Source organism: Rutilus rutilus, assembly GCF_951802725.1.
Source record: "Rutilus rutilus genome assembly, chromosome: 17".
NCBI lineage: Eukaryota > Metazoa > Chordata > Actinopteri > Cypriniformes > Leuciscidae > Rutilus > Rutilus rutilus.
The window spans coordinates 2,636,158-2,649,524 of record NC_140230.1 but is presented as its reverse complement, the minus strand read 5'-3'; the positions used below and the strand labels follow the sequence as shown (position 1 = coordinate 2,649,524).

Below are 13,367 nucleotides of genomic sequence, written 5' to 3'. Positions count from 1 at the left end.
TGTGTGCTGTTGTGAGTGTGTGTGACTCTGAATCGAGCGATCTGAGCTGATCTGGAGTCAGTATGAGCTGCTGCTCCTCATGATGCTGCCGCTGAGGAATGAAGACAGGAGCCGATACACAACATTACACGGGCCTCGAGCGTCTCTATAACACTGGTAAACCCATCTGACGAGTTTTATCTGCTTGATTTAAAGCTGTAAGAGCGTGTCGTTGTCGTTCTGATATTTTAATGGCCTGTCTCGATACCATTCGAGTTTCTGTTCAATGCTAACGGGCTAAATCTGTTAGCATTCATCCCATACCCTACATGTCAGTTCTTTAACCATCACATAGTCACCATTTTTAGAGTGTTTTACATTTTAACGGGTTTAAACGACAAGTGAACTGCGCTTTTGTCTAAAGATAGTGAATAATATAGTCTATAAACTGGTGTTAACGGCGTGCTAATGAAGCTAACGCCTGTCATTGATGGGACTAGCACTTTAGCCTGTTAGCTTCTCTGTGCAGTCAGTCTTAATTAAAGCACCACCGTTTTAATTATTAACGTTACATGAAATATGTGTGGCTTAATTATTTCAGCCCTTTTGTGTTGGGGATGTTATTCATGTTGATCGGACCGAAGCAGATGAACTAATGACTGGAGCTTCAATACACAGGTGAGCTAATCAGTTAGCAGGACTGACATGACAGTTTGTTTTTATGGAAAACATACATTTGAAAATGAATATATCGCATTCATGACTGCTTGTCATTAATGGCCGCATGGTAATTATGATCTCTAATATGTTCGCGGGCTTCTCTAAATGTGTGTTTACATTGAACAATGTGAACATGTTCATGCTTGACTTGTGATTGTCATCAATGTCAAAGTGAACATGGAAACTTCTAGAAAGTGTCCAGAATGACAGAGCCTGATAAACTCACCTGCTTCAAGACTTATTGTGTTAAAATCATGACGGGTTTTGTTGTTGTTGTCACAGTTTGTCCATTACTTTCAGACATAATGTCCTCTTTGTAACTGTCTAGTCGTGTGAGAAAAGCTTTCTTGTGTCTCACATCTTATCAGCTGCCTTCCCAGACAGTGTTTTCGTGCATTATAACATAGTAAACTGCTCTCTAGACAGCATTATAACCTAGTAAGTATAGCATCATAATCTCAAGACATTTGATTGAAATATTGGGGTGTCATAGGTGTGTATAACGTGCTGTCTAGATAGTCAGCTAGCGAAGTGTTGTGACACAGCCCTTGTGTCTGGATAGTTGTGTGTTTTAGGTTAGTTTTGTTCAGATCATTGTGTGTGTGTGTGTGTGTGTGTGTGTGTGTGTGTGTTATAGTAACATGAAAACAGTGGTTTCAGTTTACAAATGCTCCTTTTCCCCCTGATTGTTTAGTAGTTCGACTAACACCGGCCAAAAATAGTTTCCCTGCATTGTCCTACTTTCTCGTGACTGTATGAATCAGCAATTTTCCAACACATTATGTTGTTGTTTTATTGAAACCCCATTTATTACAACCAAACTGTACAACTTTGTGGTGGATATGTACATTTGAAAGTGCTTACACTGATTTAAATGTACCTAGAAATGAGCATTTGTAACACACATTTAGCCTGAAAGTGCTCACATAACACTGTTACGCTTCTCGATAATAATAACCTGCGTTTATTTGAATGATTCAGTGTTATTTTAGTATTACTATTATTTTAGTTATATACTATTGTAGTATTTATTAATATTTTGAATGAACTATTATTTTAATTTTAGTTATGTTCCTTTTTCATTTATATGTATATTTTATATATTTCTAATCGAAAGAAAAAAATATATATCTTATCTTTTATTTCATTTACTGAAAATCACTTTTATTGGTTTTAGTTCGAGCTGCACGATTTTAGATCAAATGAGAATCGTGATTTTTGTTGTTTCAAATATGGATCACGATTCTGAACAGACACAATAAAATATGTAAATTAGGCTACTAGTGGTTCTGACAAAATATTAAACAATCTTTAATTAATCAGAATGAATATTTAAAAAAAAAATCAGTTGAATGAATGAATCAATGACTCACTCATAAAGACTTCACTTGTTTCATTACTGGATGAATCAGAGTTTTTGAATGAAACTCTTAAATTAATGATTAAATGTAAAACTCATTTTTAACCGTGGCTTGTCTCCACCTACTGGTGTAACGATGCAATCTCTGTTTGAAGCATAAAGTTACTTTCAAAAGGTGATTTACTCTATTCTGATCACTACCGCAGACATCAGTGTTAATATCTGAACTATAAACTTTTATCCCAGTACTTTGTATCCCAGAAATAATGTTACTGTGTGTTGAAAAGACATCTGTTCATGATGACAGATCTGAATGTTCGCTGTGATCGGACCCGTCAAAGGTTTAATAGACAGAGCCGAATCACTGTCATTTAGGAATAAGATCACGTGAGTGTTTGAATCGTGATCGCCATCTTTTAACGATTAATCGTGCAGCTCTAGCTTTAGTTAACTATAACAACACCGATGAGGAAGTGTCAAGTCATCTTTATTTATATAGCGCTTTTTCTCAGTTTGACTAACGAATGTTGTCTTTAACCTCTTTAAACTCGTTCCAGCCGCAACAAAAGCAAGCGCGTGGACACAAACCCCGGACTGAGCTTTTCCGTCAGGATCATGGGAGAGAATGGTCCTCTCACGGAGACAGCCATGCTCTTTGAGGACGAGGAAGAAGACGTGGACAAACTGTGCCGAGAGGAGGAGGAGGACGAGGACAAGATGCCCCGGTTCGAGCGGGACGAGGACGAGCTGATCTCGGGCCCGTCGTCGTCCTCGGGCCGCATCTACGACCGCACGACGGTGCTGATCGAGCAGGACCCGATCCGCCTGGACGAGGAGGGCGAGGAGGACATGGCGTTCGGGGAGGGCGAGGGGGACGAGGGCTCGCTGGCCTTCATGTGTGACCCCGACGGCATGTCGCAGGGGTACATTCACCACACCATCTCACCGGACCAGATCCAGTTCATCATCAACCCCGGGTCGACCCCTATGCCTCGAAACATCGAGGGCGCCACGCTCACGCTACACTCCGAGTGTCCCGAGACCAAGCAGAGAGAGGTGAGGAACTACGTGCTGTTTGCTAGAAAGAGCGGCGACTTATTGCTGATGTTCATGTTTAGTGTGTCATAGGGCTGTAACGAGACCCTCATGATCCCATATCACGATTCTGAACTCATATGTTTAAAAAAATGTAGGCCACTTTTTACTGGTAGCATCAGACATCTGGCATTATCAGGACCCACACATATTCCCCCACTGCATTATTATACATTATATTCAACATTATAGTAGTTTGATGTGGTACTGACACTGAAACTCTGAAAACTCAAAACAAAATTTGAGAGTGTGCGACTGAAGTTTACATCCACGTGTGCCAGTAAATTTGCCCCCTTTTTTCATTTTTTTTACACGTTAAACGTAACCCATAAACATAAACCCGAATGTGTGGCAGGCCAATGATGACGAGTGTGAGGAGAATAGGGAACGGCCACTGTAACTGGCTAATGTGTGGATGGGGAGGGTTCTAGAGATAATCGAGCGCGCGTAAACATCTGTGGGAAGGAAACGGAGACAAATATCGATGTCACAGACACAGTCGGATGATGATTCAGAGTCAGTGATAAAGGCCCGAACCCACCATCTCCGGGAAGACTGGCTGAGAGAGTTCAGCTGGCTGAGGGACTGTAAGGAGATGAACTCCATGAACTGCGCATGTCTCAGCCGCTACCCCAGACCTGCGGGAACACGAAGCTTGCAGACAGTGCACTTCGCAGTCTGAACACAATACACTAGTTAGACACAATCTCAGCCTCAAGCATAGAGTATGCCGTGACGTTAATAAATCAAAACAAAATGAAAGCGGAAAAAAACGTAAAATAAAACTGCACTTTGTAATTTCTGTACGTTAGGTCTATTTATTATCAAAGCATTTGTCAGTAATACAGTTATTTGGGGGGAAATGTGAATAATTGCATTGGAAGGTGATTAAAGGTGTGCCCCTGAATGTTCTGCTTGCGGTCCTAAAAGTGTAAGTCAGGGGCTCCAGCGCTCCTAGTAAAGAAAGTTAGTCTGGAGCCCCTGAAACTGAATATTTTCCACTCACAGTAATTGTAATTTTGGGTGAACTATGCACAATAGATATTGTCACTGTCCACGATACATATTGTTGCATTTTTGTATTGCGCTATATTGTAACACGTTATATTGTTGCATCCCTAGTGTGTAATGCTGCTGTGTGATCATGAAGAAGCTCCAGCTCTTCTCTATATCAGTGCCAGTGTTTCTGAACTCCGGAAACGCCTCCATTGTGGTCTTGAGTTTTCTTCGGGGAACAAACACGTCACAGTATTGAACATGGGTCAGTCGGTCCTAAGGGATGGGCGAACGCCGGTCGGAAGGCCGGCAGAAGGTTATCTAAAGTGTGCTAAGAATTTTGGACGTGTGGGGCGAACTATTTATTTTCTTAGCTGAAGCCGACAACGGGACAAAACAAATGTAAAAAGAGACATAGTGGAGTTCCTATTTTCGTTTTGACAAGTGTAATAAATTCTGTAGTCTAGCCCTTACATGACCTGGCAAGTGGCGTTATTCTAAAACGCATACGCATAAAACTCCCCCGACATGGTTAGAAAACACTGCCTCTAGAGCCAGCGGCACTACGAGAACATGTCATAGCATGATCAGAATAGCCTACGGAAGCCCTGAACCGCAACGAGCAAAAACAAACAAAAAAATCGAGTATTTCGAGATTAAAGTCGAAACATTTCGAGATTAAGGCGAGACACGGCAGGCAAAAACATTGTTCTTTTTCCCACTGGTCAATTTTGAGATTTTGGGCTATTTGTCTTCAATATCATGTCTTCTGTCAGACTTGTGGTGAAAAAAAGTCAGAAATACACATTTAGGTCTTTATTTTACTACACTTTATCTGTTTGCGTCTGTAGATTTCTCCTAAATTCAACAAAAGTTGGCGTTCTTAATCCTCCCGCTGCTCCGCGATCTCTGTCTGCTCCCTGTCATCACACACACCGTAAATCCTCCCGCTGCTCCGCGATCTCTGTCTGCACCCTGTCATCACACACACCGCTGGAAAGCTCTCTCTCTCCTGTACAATGCTGTCAGATCCAAATATGGTCATTTCTAGGGCCCTATAATTTCCGCGTTCACGGAATCGCGGACGGAATCGGCAAATTAACGCGGAATCTAGTGTCAACGCGGAATTTTACATATCTAGAATAAAATTCTGTTTTTGTGTGGGAGAAAAACGTATGTCTGAGGAAAACCGCATATTACTGAAAGAACGAGCAGAGAGAGAGGCCCGGTCGCGTGCGCGTCTTCAAACTGTCTTGCTCTCTCTCACTCCCTCGCGCTTATTAATCTAAATCAATTGAGAATTGACACAATGGTAAAAGATCGGAAGAACGAAGTTTCACGTGGAGCATTCGGATATTTTTTTCCTGAATTACCGCTGTGTGTGAATTGTGCAAAAAAAAAAACTTTTTTACCTTTCCTTCTTCTCTGAAAAGCGTTCCGCCCATTCAGCTGACATAAAAAACACTTTCAATAAACTAAACAAAACCTATCCAATGATGAAATGTTTTCTGTGTTGACAGATCTTGTGCGATTGTCCTAACTGCCGGGATAATCACACAACGCGTTCAAGTCTGCTAATGATACGTCCGATTCGCGAACTAATGACTCCTTTGAACCGATTCACTTTAATGAATGGTTAAAACAACTGATCTGTCCAACACTGAATCGGTTCGGTAAATCGGTAACACTTTACAATAAGGTTCCATTTATTAAACTCTAGTTAACTAGATCAGTTAACATTAACTATTAATAAACTGCACTTCTACAGCATTTATTAATCTTTATTAATGTTAATTTCACCATTTAGTAGTCTACATTATTTAAATGAAAAGTTGTATTTGTTAACATTAGTTAGCTTAATGCACTGTGTGAAGTAACATAATAAAAATACAGGGTTAGGGTTAACTAAGATTAACAAAGATTAATAAATACAGTAACAAATGTATTGCTCGTGGTTCATGTTAGTTAGCCTAATACATTCACTAATGTAAACAAACCAAACCACATTTAACACTTCTTAAAATGAGAATTTTGTTTGTTACCTCAATAAATTTAGGGTCATTCCTATTTTATTTGTGTACATTTTAATCATTAACATTAAAAACACTCTTTTTACAGTAAAGGGTAAAATTAACTGAATTCCCAAAAATTAAAACGGAAAAAACGGAATTTGGGAGAAAAAAAAAAACGGATTTTATAGGGCCCTACATTTCCTTTTTTATCAGCAACCAATCGTGAAAGTACAATGGGGCATTTAACTCTAAAAGTGAAATCTCAATTTCTGACAGCGTGATTGGTTCAGATGCGTCACATGACGTGCTCTGACATTTCCAGAGTGTGTTTTTGATTGTTTTTCACTGGGGCTCTGTTCAGTTGAAGGCCATAAATGCTATGTTATAAGTTTTGATGTGTTTTAGGTGGTTTGTATTGTTGATTGCTAATGATCTGATAAGATATTGTGTCTGTAAATAGTTGTTTCCACTAAAAAAGTATGAATTTTTACAATACAAATATGTATTTTTGTGGCATTTTTCTCAAAATGGGTTTTTTCTCTTACTCTGAGCCAGAAATCTCCACTTCAGCAGCACTTACAGACACCAAACTTTCCAGTTGTATTCCTATCTATATTCTTAAGGTTTTTACAGAGGGGTTTGTTCATATATCGTTCAGATTCTGATTTATACAACATTTTATACCTAAAAACGGGGCGAAACTGGATTTTTTATGGCTGTTTACAGTTTTTTCTGGTTAATGGAGGGATAAAAAGAGATATCCAAAATCCCCTCAGTAAAAACCTTTGACTCTAATATGTCAACAAAATGAAACAAGAATTTTGAATCTGGCTTTATCCAATGTTCAGATTTCTCTTCTGGAAATATATGTAAATTAGTGCATTTTTAATGAGCTAATGCCTAATTTGCATATTTAAACATAAATATTCCCAAAACTTGTAATACAAAAGATATTTGTCTTAATGTCAGTAATCAACTAGGGAAGTTTCATGCTGATATCTATTAGTTACTTTTTCTTTTCCCACTCACCTGGGGTGTCTCCCCTTAAAGTCGAAACAGTACGAGATTAATGTCTTCCGCAGAAGCTGCGTGTGTGCTCGGTCATGGCAGGTGCACCGTATATTTTCCTGCTTTTTTGTCCTTTGCCAATCACACCTATGTTTAAAGGCCCCCTGAAATCAAAATTGTAGTTTTTTAGCTTTTAGTATGAATATGTTAGCCTTAAATTATGAATAAGCTTCCAAAACAATGACAAAACTCGCATTTAGGAGATATAAGCATTTAAAACTTACAGTCTCTCTCTTCTGCTTAAATGGATCAGGGATTTTTATGACATCACCGCCGACTTCAGCTTCTCATCACATCGTCTGTCCAATCAAATGCCCTCTAGAATCTGAAGCTCCGCCCCTATGCTATAAACACCACCTGACCAAAGTGACCGTTGACACGGAGCAATATGGCGATGCGAGTTCGGTTGCTCGAGTTTCATCCAGTTTTCCAACTGTTCGTTGGTTAAGAATGAAATGGCTAGAATTTACTCACACCTCTACTAATGAATCCAGCGTATCATCAGCGCTCGGACTCGCTTCCGTGGTGCCGTCAGTCTGTGAGGTAAACTAAACGCTATTGGCTATTTGAAAAGGGGGAGGAGCCATTCAGTATGTCCCGCCTTAGCTTCCTGTTTCCGTGGAAATTACGTCAACGCATCAAACAAAGCTGCGCTTTCCAAGACACTTCAGTGGGACTTAAAATCATTCATATGCAGAATAAAGGGGCGGGGCCTGGTTGAGTTAGTAGTGTGTTAAACTGGCGGTTATGGTAAGGGGCGGGACATTTCCCAAACACACTCGAAGCGCTCGACCAATCACAACACACTGCTCCAGCCGACCAATCAGAACGCAGTGTGCTTTTCAGAAGGAGGGGCTTCATAGAGACAGGAAGTAAACAGAGCGTTACTGACAGACTGGGAAGAGAGGAGCCTGAAAACATCATCAAGGCATATAATAGGTCCTCCGACCCTCATAGAGCAGATGTTGTTTAGTCTGTGCTTGATCTTGCTGGACTGGTAAGACCAGATGTGTGTCTGTCAGTCACGCGTGTTTGAGAAGATGTGCTTGTTCAGTGAAAGCAGATCAGATAAGCCGGTCTAGAGGATTGTTCAGTTCCAGGCCTGTGTTTGTTCATCCCACAGGATCCGTGTTTCCACATGATCTCACATCAGAGATCAGGATCCAGCCGTGCTGTTCCTGTGAACTTCCCCATCTGCCAATCACACGAGGACTGTGTTTTAGACTCACGTTAGTCCTCCTGAACACACACCGAACACACAGGCCGTTTTCAGTGTGTGTTCTTCAGCGATCTTGTGTTCGTCACCATCATCATAAGTCCGGTTCCAGTACTCAAGAGCGCTCGAGCTGAACGTTTAAAAACCTGTTTTCGACTAATTGAAATTCAGCATGTTCAGGATGTCGTGTTCAAGCCAGTTGTAGTAAACTTATACAATATACAGTTTTATACTGTAACAACTGTTTCTTTCTCTCTCTCAAAACTATTTCGACCACCAAAACACTGTGTGTGTGTGTGTGTGTGTGTGTGTGTGTGTGTGTGTGTGTGTGAGAGAGCTGGTGTTGCTCAGTGATTAATGATGAAGCTGACTCTCAGATGTCGTGCCTAAAGCCGGACGCTGCTGTTTATGGCCTGTGTGGGATTATGGGATAGTTTGACTATTGATCTGACTGATATTAGGCATCATTTCATGCTGAACAGAAAATTCAAATGTGGTGATACTCTAGTGTTTCTCCTGTGGTGTGATCATGATCACCGCGAGCGACTCCGTGAGGCAGAAACACAGTGATTTGGTTGCATCAAAAGGCAGCAGGTGCTTTATTTGCATTACACAGACTTGCAAATCACAGTCTTTACTGCCTATTGTGCCACACACTCACTCACGCTCTCACACACACACACTCACACTCACTCACGCTCTCACACACACACACACACACACACACACTCACGCTGTCACACACACACACACACTCACTCTGTCACACACACACTCACGCTGTCACACACACACACTCACACTCACTCACGCTCTCACACACACACACTCACACTCACTCACGCTCTCACACACACACACACACTCACGCTCTCATACACACACACAGTCACGCACACACACAGTCACGCTCTCATACACACACACAGTCACGCACACACACACACTCACACTCACTCACGCTCTCACACACACACACTCACACTCACTCACGCTCTCACACACACACACACACACACTCACTCTGTCACACACACACTCACGCTGTCACACACACACACTCAAGCGCACACACACACACTCACGCTGTCACACACACACGCTGTCACACGCACACTCAAGCGCACGCACACGCTCTCACACTCACGCTGTCACACACACACTTCAAGCGCACGCACACACGCTCTCACACTCATGCTGTCACACACACTCATGCTGTCACACACACACGCTGTCACACGCACACTCAAGCGCACACACACACACTCACGCTGTCACACACACACGCTGTCACACGCACACTCAAGCGCACGCACACGCTCTCACACTCACGCTGTCACACACACACTTCAAGCGCACGCACACACGCTCTCACACTCATGCTGTCACACACACTCATGCTGTCACACACTCACGCTGTCACACACACACTCAAGCGCACACACACACACTCACGCTGTCACACACACACGCTGTCACACGCACACTCAAGCGCACGCACACGCTCTCACACTCACGCTGTCACACACACACTTCAAGCGCACGCACACACGCTCTCACACTCATGCTGTCACACACACTCACGCTGTCACACACACACGCTGTCACACGCACACTCAAGCGCACGCACACGCTCTCACACTCACGCTGTCACACACACACTTCAAGCGCACGCACACACGCTCTCACACTCATGCTGTCACACACACTCATGCTGTCACACACACACGCTGTCACACGCACACTCAAGCGCACGCACACGCTCTCACACTCACGCTGTCACACACACACTTCAAGCGCACGCACACGCTCTCACACTCATGCTGTCACACACACTCACGCTGTCACACACACACACGCTGTCACAACTATATTAAGTTAAATTAAAAACGAGATTAATTTAGATTGATAATAACAGGTAAAAAGAATCCGTGTATCATTCGTTCAGTCGTTTTTTATTTAATATTGAAAGTAGAAAAATGAGAAAACGGTTCCTATTTAGTTTTTTTCATTTTTTTCCAAAAAAACGAAAAACAAGAATTCAGCTTTAGTTTTCGTTTTTTCGTTCTGAGGTAGAAAAATGAATAAACAGCTGGAATATTCGATTTCTACACGTGGGTGGGAATGAAACGCCCCTTTCCTCTGATTTGTCAGCCGAAGATCAAACTGTCCCGTCATCAGTTCTTCCTCAGGGCTGCACTGCAGAATAAGAGTCCTCCGCTGTGCCGATTCTTTACGCGTTTATTGCAACTTCATTTCATCTTTTTTTCCATCAACCAGACTAACATGGCTCGACACAACCCATACTGGGGAATAGACTAGACAGGGCTATAGTTACTATATAGGGCTATAGTGTGTGTGTGTCTGTGTGTGTGTGTGTGTGTGTGTGTGTGTGTGTGTGCGTGTGTTTGCCTGGTAAAAGAGAGAGAAATCAGCATTATCACGGATCTGTGCTGCTGAATACTGATCATTGGCTTGATTTAAAAGAGAGTCTGTTTGCTGCTAAAACACACAATCACAGACACACACACACACACACACACTATTTCTCTCTCTCTCTCTCTCTCTCTCTCTCTCACTCACTCACTCACTCACTCACTCACTCACTCACTCACTCACTCACTCTCTCAATCACACACTCACACACACACACACACACACACACACACAATCACACACCCTCACTCTCTCTCACACAGACACACACTCTCACACATTCTCTCGCTCTCACACACACTCTCATTCACTCTCTCTCTCCCACACACAATCACACACCCTCACTCTCTCTCACACAGACACACACTCTCACACACACTCACACATTCTCTCGCTCTCACACACACTCTCATTCACTCTGTCTCTCTCTCCCACACACAATCACACACCCTCTCTCTCTCACACAGACACACACTCACACACACTCGCACATTCTCTCTCTCTCTCACACACTCACACATATACACACTCTCTCTCTCACACATACGCACTCAAACACACACACACACACACACACACACACACTAACACACACACGTCAACGACTCGTTGTTCTAATAATGTTCAATATTTCCCAAACACAGTTTATCGATCCTTTGTTATGATATAAGCAGCTTTATGCTGAGACTCAAAATGTTAAAATTAATTACTTGACATTATACTTATGATTATTAATTATGACCTTTGATTTGGCCTTTTGATTGGATTTTGATCTTCATCTCTAATATGTTTATTATATTTTTTGTGTTTTACATTTGCATTGAACTATGATTTTGAAGTCACTTTTTCTGCTCACCAAGGCTGCATTTATTAGATCATAAACACAGTAATATTGTGAAATATTACTACAATGTTCTCTGTGTGAATATATAGTACAGTGTAATTTATTCCTGTGATCAAAGCTTCATTACTCCAGTCTTCAGTGTCACATGATCCTTCACAAATCAGTATAATATGATGATTTGATGCTCAAGAAACATTTATGATTATTATCAATGTTGAAAACAGGCCATATTTTTGTGATAGATGATAAATAGAAATCGATTAATGAGACTATATTGTCATCGCACTGTAAGATGATCTCCTCACACTGGAAATGAAAGGTCAAGTCAAACGCATTGCATTGTGGGATACAGTATGTTCTATGTTGTATTTGCACATTATTTCATATTCTCTAAGTATGCAGAGAATCTTCCTAGGCCGACTATCCTCAGTGTGCACACAGTCCTTCAGAAGTACCGGTCGTACGGCAACCGTTTCCCAGTAGTGTGACTGGGAATGAGGAGGACTGGGAAATGAGCTCACATGAGCAGCATGCCAGTTAATAACCACTACAGGCCACACCTCTGACCAGTGGCTGAACCACACGTGATTAGAGAGAAATGGAAACTGATAAATTTGTCAAGTCATTTCAGGTCGCACATCTTCCAGATATAGAGTGTGTGTTGTTCAGTGTAGAGCTTGGTGTCTGTGAGAGAGTATTGTGTGTGTGTGTGGTAGTTTGGTGGAAAAAAAGGACATGTTTTGTTCACTTGAGTCATGCTCTGTCCGCTCTTTCTCCTTTGGATTCTGTTATACTCGTTCAACACATGATTATGACCTGTTATGCCCTTCTTCAGAGTCTTGATGATGTTCCTGGGCTCTACTAGAACAGGTTTTCCTGCTTGAATGTTGATTATTCTCCTCATATTCTCCATTGTTGCGGCTCCTCTCTTCCCAGTCTGTCAGTAACGCTCTGTTTAGTTCCTGTCTCTATGAAGCCCCTCCTTCTGAAAAGCACACTGTGCTCTGATTGGTCAGCTGGAGCAGTGTGTTGTGATTGGTCAAGCATTTGAGTGTGTTTGGGAAATGTCCCGCCCCTTACCATAACCGCCAGTTTTTCCATATATTCTCCATTGTCGAGCATTTTGTTTTTTGTCCTCTCATGTGGCACAGATCGGATATGACCGGCGAACGTGTAAGCAGGAAAAAAGCAAATGGATGCCGATATTCTCAGATCGGTTTCAGGCCTCACTCATATGTGGGAACAAATCAGATCTGAATCAGATACGTGCATTTGCGTCTGCCATGTAAGCAGACAAATCAGATATTCCCCAGTAAATGCGAGTCATACGTCATTAAAAAAGGGACGTCAACTCAGGTGGACACCATCTGCGATCACATGACTTATTAATGGCGCGATGGAGGACAAAGGTAGAGTAATTTTTTGATGCGCGGATGAGCTCCAACGTCACCCGAATCCGCAGCCAAAAACAAATCATCCACCCGCCCCAATCATGTCCTCTGATTTAAGCATCCGCACCCGATGGTCATTATGTGTTGTTACGCGTGAGGGTAAATGGATGACCTTCAACAGCGGACTCGGTTGATGATCTCTAATGGTAACGTTATACACTGATGAATGAACGCTGCTCGTTTCATTTCT

The 13,367-nt window shown here is 42.1% G+C and overlaps 1 protein-coding gene across 1 annotated transcript in view; it reads left to right on the top strand.

Annotated features, from left to right (window-relative positions):
* The first annotated feature begins 5 nt into the window (after positions 1–5).
* mtf1 (metal-regulatory transcription factor 1) overlaps positions 6–13,367 on the top strand; it is a 31,892-nt gene continuing 18,530 nt past the window's right edge. Inside the window, exons 1-3 of the mRNA XM_084386084.1 lie at positions 6–156; positions 581–657; positions 2,617–3,115. Of these exons, the coding sequence (XP_084242210.1) occupies positions 635–657; positions 2,617–3,115 (522 nt within the window). The 5' untranslated portion in view covers positions 6–156; positions 581–634. The remainder of the gene's footprint in view (positions 157–580; positions 658–2,616; positions 3,116–13,367) is intronic.